We start from the raw sequence: 19,344 nt of genomic DNA on the forward strand, positions 1-19,344 counted from the left end.
CATCCTGTGTAAATGGCCCTTAATCCCTTAGTGACCAACCTTTTTTTTGTGTTTTTTCATTTGCGTTTTTTCCTCCCCTCCCCCCTTTAAAAAATCATAACTTCTTTATTTATCCATTGATGTAGCTGTATGAGGGCTTGTTTTTTGCAGGATGAGTTGTATTTTTCAGTGGTACTATTTAATGTACTGAAAAACTTTTTTAAAAATTCGAAATGTCGAGAAATGGGAAAAAATGAAATTCCAACATCTTTTGGGTGTGTCTTGTTTCTATGGCGCACAAACTGCAACAAAAATGACATGATAACTTTATTCTATGGGTAAGTATGATTACTACGATACTGAACTCATGTAGGGTTTTTTTTTTGTTTGTTTTACTAGTATTTTTTTCAAAGATATTAAATTATTTTCAATTATTTTCTGCCTCCATCTTCTGAGCGCAATAACTTTTTATTTTTCCGTCAACGTAGTTGTGCAAGGGCTCGTTTTTGCAGGACGTCCTGTAGTTTGCGTTAGTACTATTTTAGAATACATCTGACTCTTTGTCTCCAAGAAAAAAATGCAATAAAAAGCGATCAAAGTGACCAGAAAAGCGTATTTCTGGCGTTCTGTATTTTTTTTTTCGGACGACGTTCACAATGCGGGATAAATAATGCGTTACGTTGATAGATCTCACTTTTATGGATGTTTTTTTTTTTTGTATTTAGATTATTTTATAATAAGGGCTTCTACCCATTTTTTTTAATGCTGCATTTTTTCTAAAGTACAAACTTGCGATTATTGTGTGGTGCGATTTTAAGATTAGAAAGTCCCATTGGAAAAAACACAGCCATATTGCAGCGTGAAAAAAAAAAGTGGGTAGAAGCCCTAAATGTGGCAAAAGTGGTCTGTTTATTCCTTTTTTTTTTATATAATTAGTAAAACTTTATTGATTTTTATTTTTACCTTTTTTTTTTTTTAGTCCTAGGGACCACAACTTGTTTTGCTCTGATTGCTCCTGCAGTATGATGTAATGCCATAGAATTACATCATACTGCAATCTGACAAGCAGTCTCTCCAGCCACCCCACGGGCATGACTTGATAGGCATTCTGCCATGACAGCCCTGGGGCCTTTCAGAAGACCCCCGGCTGCCAAGACACCCGCACGGCTCCTTGCGGGACCCCTGAACATCGGTCGGGGGACTTAAATGCCGCTGTCAGAATTGACAGAGGCATTTAAAGGGTTAACAGCCCCTATGAGCCGTGTGGCTCATTGGATCTGTTGCCCGCGGGTGTCAGCTGTAAGAAACAGCCAGCGCCTGCAGTATATGGAGAGAGATCACCGTGCAATCCTCCATCCATACACGTCCTGCAATGGCAAGATGTTGAAACACTATAGGGCAGTCACTAAGGGGTTAAGTCTGCGTTCTAGAACCCTTATAAATAGATTAAAGCCTAGAATTGTAATATAAGACAGGAAAGCACCAACAGGTCATTTACAGCTACTATTCTGATCACATTGCCCAACCTCCGTTGTATTCATAGATGACTCCATCTGTTTGTATTTTTATCCTAGGTACCAGGCTGGTGAGTCCACCATCTTTACGGAAGTTGCTGGAATGCTGTAAGGAGCTCATCCTCCTGGATGTTTCATTTTGTTCACAAATCGACAGCCGCATTGTTCAGGAACTTGCCTCCAGATTTCCAAATGTGGCCATCAAAAAGAGTTTTACTCAATAAATATAAATGCTGCTCTGATGGGGGTTTTTTCTCTCAATATGGAAGTGTCTATATATTTTTTTTTTAACCCTTGCTCTTCCAGGACTCCTTATGTATTCTATAGATATGTTTGCTGAGCTAAATTAGAATATGTATGGAAAACAATTTTATGCTTGAAAAGACAATTTTGTTCTCCAAGTGGGTTTTTTTTAGATAAATTATATTTTTGCCTTGTTCTTAACATTCACCTTTATATTGAAAAAAAGAACTTATTTAAAGCCTTCAGGGCAGATATACTGATGTATACAAAGCTAAATATTTAGTAAGTTTAATGTTAATGTGTTGTATTTATTACTCCCAAGACAGCTCCTGGCAATATCCTTCCATGAAGTTTTTTTTGTAACGTGAATATTGGCAAAAAAACCACAGCAATCTTACTTTACCTATTTAAAATAAAACGCTTGAAAACATTTACCGATACCTACAAATGCCAAATAATTTTCTTCAGCACCAACCTATGTATTTATAACTGCAAGAACAATTTTAAGGAATAGATGTTACAATATTGCATTGTATGTGTTTACAACAACTTGTGTGGGCAATTTATCGAGGCACTTGTGGCAATTTCCTGCTATACTAAAGTGGCAAATTTTGGTGCAAACATTTGTGACTTTCCATTTTAGTGTAGGGGGCCGTGGTCTCTCACTGCTTGATAAACTTACTATTAGAGATGAGCGAACTTACTCGTTTAGGGCGTTTTTGCACTCGAGCACCGCATTTTCCGAGTAACCAACTACTCAGGCGAAAAGATTCGGGGGGCGCGGGGGGGGGGGGGGGGTGAGTGGGGGGTTGCAGAGGGGAGTGGGGGGGGGAGAGAGACCTCCCCCCTGTTCCCCACTGCCACACCCCCCCGCTCCACCACGCCGCCCCACCGAATCTTTTCGTCCGAGTAGTCAGTTACTCGGAAAATGCCGTGCTCGAGTGCAAAAACGCCCTAAACGAGTAAGTTCGCTCATATCTACTTACTATACATTGTGCTAGAGGCTCATAGCTGTTATACATTTCACTTTCAGGACAAGCGAAAGATTCTCAGATTAAGAGCAGTAGGCCTCTTAGGTTCTGCTGATCTCAGTGGGGCATATCCACAATCTTATGTGTATGGTGGCTCACACTCTTTGGATTTCAGCATGTCTTGTTCCCCTGGACATAAGCACTGGCAGAAATGTCTTGCAGTTGCTTGTCTTTAAACGTTACTAAACATGCATGCTTTGTTGATTCAAGTGGGCATGTTTTTGAGTGATTTGAGGAAACTTCTTTCAACTGATAAGTCGCATCCCACCGGTATCTTATGTGTATAAACATTCACAATTCATTTTTTTACTGTTCTAATGCATCTTAACTTACATAGTAGTTTCTAAGCTTAAAAAGACCTCTATCCATCCAGTTTAACCTTTGGTCCTGGAATGTTTATCCAGAGGAAGGGAAAAAAATGCCCATTGTGTTAGTGGCTAAATTTTACGGGGAAAAATTCCTTCCCTACAGCATATGTGACAATAAGAATGCACCAACAATTCTTCTTCAGTAATCTAGTGACTATAGCTTGTAACTTTATAATACTCAAGAAATGTATTCAGACCCCATTTAAACTCTTCTAATGAATTCACCATGACAAGGTCTTCTGTCGGATATTTCCATAGTCTCATGGTAAACCCCCTCATCTCTGAGGGTCTGTTTACATGGAACTATTTATTTTAATGGTTGCTCAAAATAGTCTCCTCAGCAAGTTAGTGGCATACTAACTACTGTTTGTATAGTTTTACACACCACGATTATAATTGTTCATGTTCAGGGTTACTGTCGATGAAAGATGAAAGGCTTGTTTACATTAGTTGATAATTATAATTAATAAAGTAGCTGCTATCTTTGGTGAGCTGAAAGGAAGCGACTAGCGAACAAATCATCGCTAGTTTCCATGTTGATGGCCTTGTTTCCACAGAAGAACTAATACTTGAAGTGCGCTTGGACACAACAATTATCTTTCAAAAAAATCGTTAAAACAAGCGAAAGCTAACAATAATAGCTTGCTTTAAACTCGAACAACAGCCAAATGAGAATCATGCACTTTTCGTCCGTCTTTGAGTTTCAGCAGGACTAAAAATCATTGTTCGATCATTGACTTCTTGTTGCGTTTAAACAGTCCCCGCTCAGTGTTTCAACGAGAAGTGAATGATTCTCAACAATGATCTTACTGTTTATACAGTTTGCTAACATGTTCACACCCATGCAGTGACCTCACTCGCTTGTTCAAACAGGAATTTGCTCATCTAACATGGGCATTACATTAGCTCAATAGTGATTTACAGACAATAGTTGGTCTGTGTAACGCCACCATTAAGAACTCCCTTCTATGTTGGTGTAGACCAGTGATGGCGAACCTTTTAGAGACCGAGTGCCCAAACTGCAATCTAAAACCCACTTATTTATCACAAAGTGCAAACACAACAGGGGGTGGGGCTTATCACGACGTATGGTTTTACCGCCGTCGTTCTAAAAAGGACAAATTTCTAAAAAGGAAAATTTCTGTGGAAAATTCTGCAGCATTTCCGCATCCAAAAAGTTGTCAAAATCTGCACGGTGTCTATTTTGAAACAGCCCTGCCCATTTCTGCCACCTGTAAACATACCACAGTGGTAATAGTGACACCCCCCCCCCCCCAGCAGCCCCAGCAGCCCCAGCGGTAATAGTGACCCCCACATCACAGCGGTCCCAGCGGTAATAGTGACCCCCACCCCCAGCAGTAATAGTGACCCCCCCCACCCCCAGCAGTAATAGTGACCCCCCACCCCCAGCAGTAATAGTGACCCCCCACCCCCAGCAGTAATAGTGACCCCCCCACCCCCAGCAGTAATAGTGACCCCCCCACCCCCAGCAGTAATAGTGACCCCCCCACCCCCAGCAGTAATAGTGACCCCCCACCCCCAGCAGTAATAGTGACCCCCCACCCCCAGCAGTAATAGTGACCCCCACCCCCAGCAGTAATAGTGACCCCCACCCCCAGCAGTAATAGTGACCCCCACCCCCAGCAGTAATAGTGACCCCCACCCCCAGCAGTAATAGTGACCCCCACCCCCCAGCAGTAATAGTGACCCCCAACCCCAGCAGTAATAGTGACCCCCACCCCCCAGCAGTAATAGTGACCCCCACCCCCCAGCAGTAATAGTGACCCCCACCCCCCAGCAGTAATAGTGACCCCCCCACCCCCAGCAGTAATAGTGACCCCCCAGCAGTAATAGTGACCCCCCACCCCCAGCAGTAATAGTGACCCCCCACCCCCAGCAGTAATAGTGACCCCCCACCCCCAGCAGTAATAGTGACCCCCACCCCGCAGAAATAGTGACCCCCACCCCCCAGCGATAATAGTGACCCCCACATCACAGCGGCCCCAGCGGTGATAGTGACACCCACAGCGGCCCCAGCGGTAATAGTGACCCCCACCCCACAGCGGCCCCCAGTGCATTAGGGGCGGGCCCCCAGTGCAGTAGTGACACCCCACAGTAGCCCCCCAGTGCAGTAGTGAAAGCCCACAGTGCCCCTCCCGGGACCCACATATTTACCTCCTCCTCCTCCTGGAAGCTCAGCTCCTCTTCTGGTCAGTGATGGTCCCGACATGAATATTAACTTTTTCTTACCCACTTCTGCCTCAATAGGTAATTCGCAGCAACCTGATTGGTTGTTTGGTGAATCAGCCAACCCAAACAACCAATCAGGTTGCTGGGAATTGCTGATTGCGGCAGAAGTGGGGAAGAAAGAGTTAATATGCTGTGGCTCCCCTGCCGGCATTCACAAACGGCACTGCTAGCCGCGCTGATCCTGGCACACACTCTGACTTCAGTGTGCTGCCGGACGCCTCCCCCCTCCTGGCGGAACCAAGTAGTAGGAGACGTCGGGGCAGGGGGATTCCAGCTGCACACTGAAGTCAGTGTGTGCCGGGATCAGTGCGGCTAGCAGTGCCGTTTGTGAATGCCGGCAGGGGAGCCGCAGCCCCTGCTGGTATTCACAAGTGGTGAGCGGCCGATGGGGCGCGTGCCAGTAGGGAGGGCTCTGTGTGCCGCCTCTGGCACACGTGCCATAGGTTCGCCACCATTGGTGTACACTGTTTTCCTCTTTACATAGAGCAGGTCTAGAGCATTACTGGGAGAGGTCTCGGTATTAACCCTTGATATATTTACACATCGTTATTAGGTCGCCCCTCAGCCGTCTTTTTTTTTCCTAAACTAAATCACCCTAATTGTGATAATCTCTCTGGGTATTGTAGTCCAATCATTCCATTTGCTTTAGTTGCCCATCCTTGAATCAAACGAATTTCTGATATGCTTTCTTGTCCACTAGTGTCCAAAATTCTACACAATGGGGCTGATTTACTAATACTGTCTAATAGTTTTAAGGCCCATTTACCTGTAACGATTATCGCTCAAACAAACGAAAATGTTCAATAATCGTTACATCTAAATGCAAGCCATCGTGCACTTTTTGTTCGCTTCTCACTTGCCGCTCAGTTTCAGCCCACATAAAAATCATGGGGAGATCGTTCACTTCTCAAAATGTTTAAATGCTCCCCGCTCTGTGTTTTACATAGAAGTGTGAAGCACTGAGTGAATAGTGAACATTTTTTAATGATGATCTGCATGAACATGAACTGTGAACGAATTGGCTATTACGTCACTTACTTGTGCGCTCGTTCAAACGAGAATCGGCTCGTGTAGAAGAGGCATTAAAATGCACTGGATGCATCAAAGTGGCTCATTTTGAATGTTAAATCTGGCTTATGTTTAGACTCAGTAGTCTAGTTTTATACCTCCTATTATGTTCCATTTAGACAGCTGCATGAACACTGATGTCACCACCAAGGTTGTTACTCTCCTTTTCGCTCTGCACAAGGGGTAAGAACATAATAACTTTGTATGTTAGGCTGAAAAGACACATGTCCCTCTAGTTCAGCCTACGACCCCAACTCAATGTTGATCTAGAAGAAGGCAAACAAAAACAATGAGGTAGAAGACAATTTTCCTCATTTAAGGGCTAAAATTCCTTCTCGACTCCAATTTGGAAAAGAATAATCCCTGGATTAACAACCCTTGTGAAGTAATTAGTGGCAATAACATGTAATATTGTAATGCTTGAGAAAGGCATCCAGGCTTCTCTCAAATTCTTTTTTTTTCCCCCATGTTGTCCAATCATGACAGTGCACCTGCAGGTTGCCCTCTGACCTCTGTAGGGACAGGAAGAAGAGATTAAAAGCACCCCTACCCCCTTCCCACATACCATGTTTCCCCGAAAATAAGACACTGTCTTATATATTTTTTGCCCCAAAAAGGGCACAGTGTCTTATTTTCGGGGGGGGGGGGGGCTTTTACTCACCTAGTCCGCGGCGTCCCGATGCCTCCCAATAGTGTCCGGCGGCGGCGCAGCGTCGTCCTCGTCTCACAGATGCCTTGATGCCTTCTGCTGGTGACGGGGCTTTGAATACCCCGCCTCCAGCAAAGCGAGCACTGTGATTGGCTAATTGAGCGCTGGCAGCCAATCACAGCCGGCGCTCAATGAGCCAATCACAACCATTCAGTGCTGACACAGCCACCACCGCTGCTGCCGACGCCAACACCATCGGGACGCCGCGGACCATGTGAGTATTTTTTTTTGTTTGTTTGTTTGTTTGTTTGTGGGGCACCGGAGATAGGTCCTATTTTGGGGGGAGGCCTTATATTTCAAGCCTCGCCCGAAACCCCGGTAGGTCTTACTATCGAGGTGGGACCTATTTCCGGGAAAACACGGTACCTTCAGTGTTCTTCCTGTCCCCACAGCAGACACAAGCAAGAGAGATCATTTTGTGGATATGTGAACTGGGCCTGATCACGAAATATGTGTCTCCTTACTCTCCGGACTGTACAAGCTATAACCTATTTCAGATCCCTCAGCCTCATTCTACTCTGGATTGTGCAATGAAGCAATCGGAAGAACACTGACCCAATGTAGGATCACTCTTGGTAAGTAATTAACTGTGCCAAAACATTGGCAGTCATGTGACCGACGTTTGCTTCTGCGAATACTCCTGTGTAGGCACACGTTTTGGTGAATAAAAAAATAAAAACCCACCCTGTTGTCATCATGCACCCAGGAGGCGGTGTTCAACTCCACAAAGGTATCTCGTTTAAGTTCTCTAGTTCTTAGGAGAAGGCGGTGCTGCTACTGCTCCTCTAGTCTACAATTGATTTCAGTAAGGTTGTTCTACTTCAATAAGCACCATGCATGGCAGTGAAGGTGATGCATAAACCCAGCAAACCGTGAGTGGTCCCCCCTGGCAAATGTCTGATGTAATATTCCCGGTGCCGGCCAACTCTATGGTGTGGGAAATCACTCGGCAGTCGCGTGCTACATGATCACTCCCAGGTACAGTGGAACGCAAGACGTGCGTTCCACTCAGGGGCGTGGTGACATCCTTACATCTCCTAGTATTCAGAATCTTTGAACAACTTTATCAACAGATTACAAGGCACACTATTTGGCTTACATTTCCTTACCCCACTACCTTTCTTAAGGAGACCTTGGACTGCATAGTGCAGGTGGGGTATCCATCTACAGCCCCCACCTGGCATCGGGTAAGTTCATCTCTTATCCGTGTTTGATAGTTGAATCGGGTTATATGATCCATTTACTGAAGCACTGTCCGACTGATTGATTGTCTTTTCTTCAAAGGGATGTCAAGATATGGAGGGAAATCCCTAAAATTTATATCCAAATGGCAAAGCTCATTAAGATCTTTGAAGACTCCTCACAACTTATAGGAGCCCAAGGATAGGAAGATTGATTCTTTACTAAAACAAAATCCTGGGAAATTACATGATATACCCTTGAAACAAATGTTGCTGCTACTTAAGATGCTCATTCCATGTTTATTTGGCTTAATCGGCTAGACAACTATCTGAAACAGAAGTCCTCCAGAGAGAACACAAATGTTTACCTTTGCTCAAAATGGCCACTCGATGTCTGGCAGATTCTTCTGCTGAAACTATACAGTTCGGGGTGAAAAGTGCCATTCTCGGCAATTCAGCCAGGTGGGCACTATAGCTAAAATCTTATTCTGGAGATACAACCTTCAAGAATAAATAGTGTGATTCCCTTTTGAACTTGAAAAAAATCTGGAAAAAGCTGCTGACAAAGTCTTTCGTACACCCAGGTTTCAACCTAGAGAACAGAAGGGAAATGGTTGAATTGAGGAGATGGTCCTATCCGAAAGGAGGAGAGGGTAGGAACTTCCTCATAAACCTGAATCCTGACAGTGACTTGGGGCCATTGGGGGGGAAGACTATCCCGTTTTTAGGATTGCTGGAGACCGGTAACAAACAATTCTTGGGTGTTACAAAAAATATTCTTCTGTATACTAGATAGAATTTTCAACTTTCCCTCCCAGAAAATTTCAAACAACTCCCTTTCAATCTTTACTGCTCCAGGAACGATTTGAGAATGGTGTCTGGGATCTATTGCCTATGGGTGCAGTTATTCCAGTACCCAGAGAGGAGCAGAGAAAGGGCTTCTATTCCACACTATTACTACTGAGTAAACACAGTTCCTTCAGAACCAATTAATGTAAAATTACTTAATGAATATATAGTTTATCACAGATTTAAAATGGAAACTGTCAAATCCATAATTCCACTAATTAACAAAAATTATATAGTGTAAATTGACCTAAAGGATGCGTATTACCACATTAACACAGACCCAATATACCTAAAGTACCTTAGATTTGCAATCAGATTGGGTTCAAAAATCCACTACTTTCGGTTTGTGTGCCTCCCTTTTTGCTATTTCCACTGCCCCTAGAATGTTTACCAAGGTAGTAGTGTTAATGGTGGCCCATCATGTGAGTAAATATTATTCCTTATCTCGACTTTCTAGTGGTAGTCAGTACACTAGAAACTATGGGTATGCACCTAGACCAGATGAGTCTCTTGCATTAATAAACCTGATTAAATTTCAAAAGTCTACCCTTGTCCCAGAAACCCAGAAAATATTTTTGGGGGTCCTCCTCGACTCAGAATCTGGATACTCCTTTCTTCCCCATAGTAAGGGAAGGAAAATTTATTTAGTCTATAACTGGTTTCAACAAAAAATCAGACATGTCCGTAAAAGAAATGATAAAAATCCTGTGACAAATGACCTCTTGTATTCAGATGGTCCCCTGGGCACAGTTGCATTGCAGGCCCTTACAGAATTCTATTCTGTCAGTATGGGATAGAAATCCATCTTCATTATACAAAAAATTCTGACATTCCCGTAAGATTAAAAGATCTTATTCCTGGTGGCTGTCACACGCTAATCTTTGTCCAGGGGAACAGTGGTCCCTCTTCCTCTTTGTATCAGTAATGGCAGATGTAAGTCAGACAAGCTGGGGTGCTCAGGTAGTGGATCAAGTACTCCAAGGCTCCTGTGAGTCAAATATCCGTTTCCAATCTTCTAATTACAAGGAATTAAGAAAAAATTGAGAGGCACTTCTTCAGGCAGAAGACAAGGTAATCAGATATATCCATATCTGCAAAACCTTGCTAAAATAATCTTCTACTGGGCGGAGACAACAGAAGTTTCCATCTTAGCTGTGCACTTGAAGTCTTCAGAGACCATCCAAAACCCAGAGGTCTTCAATTCCAAACCCCTTGTCAGGGTGTCTCTGACAAGGCAATAACTACCCTCTTTAAGAAGAGTCGAAAAACGGACATCTCTTCTATATATACTAGAGTGTTCTGTACTTGATGTAGTCCAGATCAAACCAACCTGTATTTACCTAAAATTTTAAACTTTTTCCAAGCAAGGTTGGACAGTGGTTTGAGTCCTAGAATCATTGAAGTTCAGGTATCTGCTCTTATTGCCTCCTTTGATGTCTGTTTGACAAAACATAGGTGGGTTTGAAGAGTCATTAAAGGGGTTGTCCGGCCATAAACATCATATCTCATTACTTCCGTTTGCACATTTCCATGCACTTTGTAATGTACATTGTGCATTGAAAATGTTGCAAACAAGTTATTCACTTACCTTTAGGGTGCCCCCCCCCCCTGTGTTGACCCTCGGTCGTCCGTGGTTACGACAAGAAATCGTCTGGTTTTCTTGTCGGGCCGGCAGCAGCTATCGTCGGCGCGGGAACGCGCCTCTTCCCCTCCGCGCATGCGCAGTCCTTCGTTCTTCCGCCGGGACCGCGCTCTTTACCTAATCATTGCAGGGGACGCGCGCCGCCGATCGGCGCATGCGCAGTACACTCACTTCCTGGTTTCATATACCAGAGCGGAGTGAGTGTCTGCCTGCCGCTGCTGCTTGGAGAAGAGCCAAGGAGACACCATCGGGGCTTGAAAAGTATGTGACCGACGTCATCGGGAGCGCGCACGTCGGAGCATATACTGTGGTGCACCATAGGAGAAGTCCCTCGGTACACCATGGGAGAAGACCCCCGGCGCCATCTTTGAAGAGAATTTTTACAAAGAAGATAAAAAGCTTGTTCAGGTAAGCGGAAAGGGCTACTTAAATGGGGGTTTAGTGTATATTTTATACGCTTGTATTTGCAGGTTGTATCTCCAAAAAAAAAATTAACTTCATCTGCCGGACAACCCGTTTAAAGGAGCAAATGAGCTTTGTCCCTTCACTAGGAACTCGATTCCCTTCTGGGATTTAAACCTAGTTGTGAATAATCTCTGCTGTTCTTTAGAGACCTTATTGGTTAAAGTGCTCCTCTTCAAAGTCATATTTCTGGTAGCATTGACATAAGCTAAAAAGGTTGGTAAGATCCAGGCCCTTTCTTATACAGAGCCCTATTTATCAATATTAGAATAGTCCTTAGGTTTAGACCCCTCCTTTCTCCCTAAGGTTGTTTCCACCTTTCATAGGTAACAAGAAATAATTCTTCCTTACTTTTGTGAAAACCCTAGGAATAACAAAGAGGAAGACTTGAAGCCTCTCAGAAGGGAAAATAACTTGTTTATTCAATTCCAGGGTCCAAAAAAAGGGAAAGCGGCCTGAAATTACTCTATAGCAACATTGATTAAAATGGCAATCCAGGAGGCATATAGGGCTCAAGATTTATCCTCTTCAGAAGGCCTTAAAGGTCGTTCGACAATGGGCGCCTCATTATCTTGGGCTGAACATGCAGAATCCTTTGCAGAACAGAGATGCAGAGCAGTCACTTAAATTAGTATTCACACTTTCACTACTGTAATATGGTTCTGCTTCATGTGTGCTGTCATGACTGGATGACATGGAATATGGGAATTATAGTAACATAGTATACAAAGCCGAAAAAAGACAAATGTCTATCCAGTTCAGCCATTTCCCCATTTTGGGGTGAAAAATTCCTTCCCAACCCTCTAATGGCAGTTAGAATAATCCCTGGATCAACTTTTGTAAGTTCCTACCTGATTCCAAGCCTCGGATCAACAACTGCTTTGGTTATTTAATGCCTATATCCTGCAATGTCATAGCGCTCCAGAAAATTTTGCCATCACCACTTCCTCAGACAGAGTGTTCCATAATCTCACAGCTCTTACAGTAAGGAAGCCCCTTCTGTGTTGGTGATAAAACCTTTCCTTTAAACATAGATGATTCCCTCTTGTAACAATCACAGGCCTGGGTATAAACAGATCATGGGAAAGATCCTTGTATTTATACATAGTTATTTGGTCGCCCATTAACTGGCTTTCTTCCAGGGTTAATTATGTCCTACTGTTAATTCTATTTCGATGAGTCCATCATGACAGCACCTTACCCTTAAAATTGTTGTATTGTAATACACATGACGTAACGTGGTATTGACTCCCCTGCTTTCTATCGTTTAGCAAGTTACTTACCCACGTACACACATTTTCGCCCAGAACAAGCAGTCTCATTTTATATACCAACCTTTAATGTGGCACAGTATCAAATGTTTTGGAAAAGTCCAGATACACAAGATGCAATGACTCTCCCTGGTCCCTTGTAGAACTTACCTCCCCATAGAAGCTGATCAGATTAATTTGACAGAAATTCCCCCTCATAAACCCAAGCTGATATGGAGTTATACAGCTATTTTCCCTGAGGTGCTCCAGGATAGCATCTTTTAGAAAACCCTTCAAACATTTTACCTACAATAGAAGTAAGATTTACCAGCCTGTAGTTTCCAGGTTTGCTTTTTCACCCCTTTTTGAATATAGGCACCACATTGGCTATGCATCAATCCAGTGCAACAGACCCTGTCACTATAGAGTCCTTAAATATGTTGTCTTCTATTCCTTACCCCTTTATTCCTGTAAGGTATGAACTGCTCACATTAAGTATTTAAGATGTTTTTTAAACATTTCCCGTGTACTGTCTGTACTCTTATTTCTAAGGACATTGTCCCAGTCAATAAAGTTAAGGATATCTCTGAGCTGATCGAACTTTGCCTTCCTAAAGTTTAGCATTTTTGTAGCTTCCCCTTTTAAAACTCCCTTTTGAAAGACAAGTGGAAATTTATTATATTATGGTCACTATTTCCCAGGTGCTGCTGAATCTGCCCCCCTTTTATTCTGTCAGGTCTGTTGGTTAATATTAAGTCCAAAATAGCCACCCCCTACAGTTGGGTCCTGTACAAGTTGGGTAAGGTAATTATCTTTAGTTATTGAAAGAAAATTGCTATCTTTATGAGATCCGCAGGTTTCAGTTTCCCAGTTTATATCCGGATAGTTAAACCCCCCCATAATAATTACCTCATTATGATTTGCTGCTACATCTAGTGTCCTATAGAAAACCCCTATGAGGATTTTGTTTTCCTCTCCACATATTCCTACAAATAGAGACTCTACATGTTTGTCTTCCCCTAGTGTGGGCTTTAAGCAGGATTTTGCATAAAGACAAACCCCCTCTCTCTTTCATTTTTGTAAGATCCCTTCCAAACAGACTGCAAGCCTGTAAGTTCACCGCCCAGTAAAAGATTTAATCCAACCAGGTTTCAGTTATTCCCGCTATGCTGTAGTTTTCTTCAGACATTATTACTTCCAGTTCATTAACATTATCAGTCATACTTCTAGCATTAGTCATCATACAGTTTAGAAGGTTTTGGTTATTTTTTATTTTAAGCGTATCCCTCTTAGCTGTTTTGCCAGTTCTAACTGTACTAAACCCTTCCACCGCTTCACCCCTATTTTTATTACTTAGTCCCAGGTCACTGTCTATACTGTCTTCCCCTCTATCTCTGTGATTACCCTCCCCCTCAATTCTCTAGTTTAAACACTCCTTTAACTTTCTAGCCATCTTCTACCCCAGCACAGCTACACTCTTCCCATTAAAATGCAGCCCATCCCTAAAGCAGAACCTATAGCCAACGGCAAAGTCAGCCTAGTTCTCCAGAAATCCAAACCCCTCCTTCCTACACCAATTCTTGAGCTGCTCGTTTACCTTTCCAGCCTCCTGCTGTCTTTCTGCAGTGGCATCCGGTAGAGGTAGTATTTCAGATAACATTTATTTGGAGGTCCTTGCCCTAAGCTTACACACTAGTTCTCTGAAATCCTTTTTTTTAAGGACAATCCACCTACCTGTAACTTTGTCTTGGTGCTGATGTGGAAAACATGGAGAAGTGTGATGGCTCAGTACTCTTAAAAAGCAGATTCTACAGCTATCTGTACACAGTGTATGGTACACAGTATAACAGCAAGCTGCTCTCACCAACCGAAATTACAGATACAGTCTGCAGAGGGGAAAACTGGATAACGCAGGATACAAGTCGTATGATGGCCAGAAAGTGTTGTTCGTCGTGTGCATACACTTTGCAGCTTATTCTGATAAGTTAGGTACACTTTGTTTTACTTTCAATTAAAATTTCCAATTATTTCTCCATGGCAGTTCTATCCAGTTGTTTCCCATCTAATATGTAATGGTGACATGTATTTTCATTTCCCATGTGCATGCCTTACTTTCATCAGTATTAAGCTTAATTTTTCTCTTCTCTACATAAGCCTTAAAGGGGTTGTCCCGAGGCAGCAAGTGGGTCTATACACTTCTGTATGGCCATATTAATGCACTTTGTAATATACATTGTGCATTAATTATGAGCCATACAGAAGTTATAAAAAGTTTTATACTTACCTGCTCCGTTGCTGGCGTCCTCGTCTCCATGGTGCCGACTAATTTTCGCCCTCCGATGGCCAAATTAGCCGCGCTTGCGCAGTCCGGGTCTTCTCCTCTTCTCTATGGGGCTCCGTGTAGCTCCGCCCCGTCACGTGCCGATTCCAGCCAATCAGGAGGCTGGAATCGGCAATGGACCGCACAGAAGCCCTGCGGTCCATGAAGACAGAGGATCCCGGCGGCCATCTTCAGCAGGTGAGTATGAAGACGCCGGACCGCCGGGATTCAGGTAAGCGCTGTGCGGGTGGTTTTTTTAACCCCTGCATCGGGGTTGTCTCGCGCCGAACGGGGGGGGGGTTTAAAAAAAAAAAAAACCCGTTTCGGCGCGGGACATCTCCTTTAAACTTATCCAGAACCATTAACGGTACATGGCCTCTCTTGTTATAAGGGGAATACACAAGCAGAAAATTACCTATTGAATAAATCAAGTTTTTATGTTAAACATATTTTGTAAGAATTTTTGGTTAAAAACTCAAAAAACAGATAATGTCATGGTCTATATTTAAATCTAATCCTAAAATCCTGCAGATTTCATACGGATCACTAAGACTGTTACCCACATACACAAATATTTTAGTGCAGTTGAAGCATTCTCATTTTATGTACCACCTATGTGGTACAGTATCAAATGCTTTGAAAAATAATAGTTTGGAGCTGCATCATATGATGTGACCTAGACCCTTTGCAATCATTGATGCAACAATGAATTTTAAGGTGTATGAACCCATTTTACAAGATAATGTAAAAGCAGCAGTGCATGACCTCAAATTGAAGAGATGTTAGGTGACACAACCAGACAGTGACCCAAAGCAAACCAGTAAGTACACTAAACAATGTTTGGAAAAGAAAACTTGTGTTTTACAATGGCCAAGTCAGAATCCTGACCTTAACCCTAGGAAGATGCTGTGAAGAGTTCTGTACACTCAAGGCATCCCAGAAATATTGATGATTAACAGATGACACATTTGCAGAGAGGAATAGTCCAAAATTCCTCATCAATGTTAGGCAATTGCTTATTTACAGCTATAGGAAACATTTGGTGGAAGTAATTACCAAATAGGTGATAGGGGAATCTGTAGGATATTAAATTCAAGGGCTCATTTACTTTTACTCTCTGAACTGTGAATATTTACTCTGTCAAAACAATGTTGTTTGCGTGACAAAGTTGTATGCTGCAGGAAATGTACAATCATGATCGGCTTGGATACAGCAGCTTCAAGTATGATAGACTTAAATACACACTAGCTAAACAGCCAATGTCAAATATTATGAGATTAGATGCAAAAGCTCATCAGAGGGTTGTGACTTTTGCCAACCACAAATATCAGCCAGGTTTCTATTGGTTAAAAAGAGGCTTTTGGTGTGGCTCCACCTCAGTTCACGTGAATGCCCATTGCTCCTGTGCAAGCACAGGAGCAGTAGTTGGGTAGCAGTCCATGGGACAACTGTCAGGCGCTTATGCTACCAACAGTCATCTCATGTAGACAGACCTTAAGACCATGCATTCTAATAATGCACCAAATTTATGAAAGTGGATCTTGCTAGATGATAAATTTGGTGCATCTTTAGACACCCGAGTACAAGGCCTGATATAAATGATGATTAAATATGCAGTTTATGTAATTTACATAACTTACCTGTTTTAATGCCCATTATTAGGTTTAATGCTGCAATAATTGGTAATGGGGGTTGAAGATTGCAACATTTGGGATGAAAAGTAAATAACATTATTAGTTATTATACTAGATATCTATAGATTTGTTTATAAGCACTGTTAACGTTTTGCAGGCAATGAGGGAATGAGTAGCTGAAGATATTGATTTTACATAATGGGTGTATTGTGTAGGGGGTTTGATGCAATGTGACCGTTCTGTACATACCGTAGTAATATACTAGACAAGGTATTCTGAGGCAATAACATTCCTTCCCCTAGTCCAGTAGGAAGAAGGAAAATGCTTGACTGCAGATTACATCTTTCTTAGACTGCTTTCACACCTGCATTAGGGCTCAGTTCAGGATTTCTGTCTCTCTACTTTTGCAGGAGAAAAACTGTAATAATAACAGAAAAAAGCTAATCTGATTTTTCTCCAATTGATTTTAAAGGGGTTTCAAAAAAACGGAAAGGCTTCCGTTTGCCTCCATTCTGTCAGCTTTACATTTTTTTGGACAGTAAAATAAAGATGCAGACTGCGCTATTTTTCCATGAAAAAAAACCTGACAAAACAGACATAAGTGGGAGCATTACTGTTTGCCCAAAAACACAGCAGTGCATGAAAATAGCACGTATTCAAGTAATTAAACTTAGTTGTCCATTTAAATCCAGAGAGCGTGCTTGCGTGTTGTTTTGCGCACGCATATAAGCAGGACATGAGCTCACAAAATCCAGTAGAATACACACACGTGCCCATCTCTCAAAGGTGTGCCTTAGTCTCAGCAGACTCCTCATAGTATATAACCTTTTGCCTCCATCATTGACCAGTGTAGCAGCACTGCAAAAAAAAAGGTATTCAGCAATGAGTATTTATTGATCTAATTTAGCTTCATCTGTTGATCATTTATTTTCCTGCCATTATTTATGTGTTACACTTAAGCACGCTGCTAGGAACTATTTTCTCAAGAATTTTCCAAAAATGCCTTAAATTATTTAACTAAGCAAAAAAACTATTAACTGGAAGTCCGGAGCTGCCTGATATAGTATCATGTTTCAATGAGAAATAAATACCAATACATTATTGTCTTAAATTTAATTCTACACTTCTGGTTATTCTTTTACAATGGATTGGCACTAAAAATGTACAATGCACAATTTATTTTTTCTTTAGCAACAAATAAGAACTTGTGGTTATGTTCTGTCAATAATAGGCTGGCAGATCAATCTTTCATTTTCTAATCTCTGTGTATTCCCCTTGTACTTTTGAAATTACAAGAGTGGTTTTGAAGAAGAGGTTAGAGCATTTAATTTCACTACATAGCACTATCTAGTAATGACTTCATCTCTCCTGTATATCTTTGGTATTATGGGATGATTACACAGCATATTTAAAACGCAGGTTACCTAAAAGACAGAACATCTTAATGTAATTTTTTTTCTTGGCTGGCTTCAGAAATGTTAGTTTCTATTATGCTAATTTGGTATTTTCACAGAGTTATAAGTCATATATCATTGCTAGAAGTTTGTTCTCCTTACATTTTTTATTTTTTTACTTTTAAAAGTTTTCGACAATTCTGAAACTTTAAAAATTGCTTCTAGGATTTTTGATGCTCACATCATGAATGTGAAAATAACAAGATAATTTTAGTTCACAAATGGCATATAGCAATGGCAAATCCCATTCAACTTTTATTGGAAAAAAGGTTCTGGGACCTGGAAAAGCAGTAGAAATATATTTAAAGGGGTTGCCTTTCAAATTCCTAAAATATCTGTGAAGCTAATTGGAGAGGGTCACACTCTTGGGACCATCCTTTCCCTATTAGCAAAAGCGGAGCACAACATGAAGGAAAGACAGTTGTACTTGATTGATTATGGATGCACTGTTGCTTTGTTTTCCCTACAGGGTTGGTGAAGGGAAAGTATGCATAATTATCGGATGAGGTCCACAAACAGCTAATGGCAGTGCCCTTTTGTGACGCTTTTCTGGTCAGGGGCTGCAGAATTTGAAAATGTATTTTAAAAATAGGTAATTTCAAGAATAGCGTGTTGACCTCAATTTTGATCAGATTAAAAATTCCTGTAACAATCTTTATCAAGTCCTCCTTGATGATGGACTACCACCTAGTAATGTAAATAGTGTAATGTAATAGTAAAGAAGGTTTAAATGTAAGAAAACTTATACTATGTACGTGAGAGGGGGTGCAAATGATATCACTCAACTACTACTTGGACAGCACTAAAAAATAGTTGGTAAAGATTAGGGAACTCAGAATAGAACACAAACTGCTCTGAAAACTAAATGCTGTCAGTACAATGCCAGGCTGGCAAGCATTATGCTAAGCCTGGCATTGTACTGACAGCAAGCCTCTATGTTTTGCTCGAGTTAGATGCCCATAAAAAACATATGGCGCATCACAAGTTAAGCGAAAACAACAAACTGCTTTAGAACATTTAAAGTAAAATCATTGATCTAAACCTCCACATTTATAAGGAAATGTGTTGAAACATTTTACATTTCAGAGGCTTGTCAAAAGTATAATCACACTGAAATTTAGGATATTGGTGAATGGATGAAGGTTAGTTACGTGCAGATATTAGTTTAGACCAATATTTATCCTGTCAAATGCAAAGTCAGGGAGACCAAGATATCTCTCAAATAGCTGAAAAGAATATGCTGTATATGAAAAAAATCACTTTAAGGCCTATATTTCCTGATAATTATCTTAGTTTTAATAAAAGTATTAATTACTGTACTTGTGCATAATTACCCTAAATACCTGAAAAAAAATTACAGGAAAGATTGACCTGTTTTCTGCCCTAACTG

The 19,344-nt window shown here is 41.6% G+C and overlaps 1 protein-coding gene across 1 annotated transcript in view; it reads left to right on the forward strand.

Annotated features, from left to right (window-relative positions):
- FBXL4 (F-box and leucine rich repeat protein 4) overlaps positions 1-2,166 on the forward strand; it is a 67,612-nt gene extending 65,446 nt beyond the window's left edge. The window contains exon 8 of the mRNA XM_066608157.1: positions 1,554-2,166. Coding sequence (XP_066464254.1) covers positions 1,554-1,717 — 164 coding nt within the window. The 3' untranslated portion in view covers positions 1,718-2,166. The remainder of the gene's footprint in view (positions 1-1,553) is intronic.
- The last annotated feature ends 17,178 nt before the right edge of the window (positions 2,167-19,344 follow it).

The sequence above is a fragment of the Eleutherodactylus coqui genome, chromosome 1, assembly GCF_035609145.1.
Source record: "Eleutherodactylus coqui strain aEleCoq1 chromosome 1, aEleCoq1.hap1, whole genome shotgun sequence".
NCBI classification, from domain to species: Eukaryota; Metazoa; Chordata; class Amphibia; order Anura; family Eleutherodactylidae; genus Eleutherodactylus; species Eleutherodactylus coqui.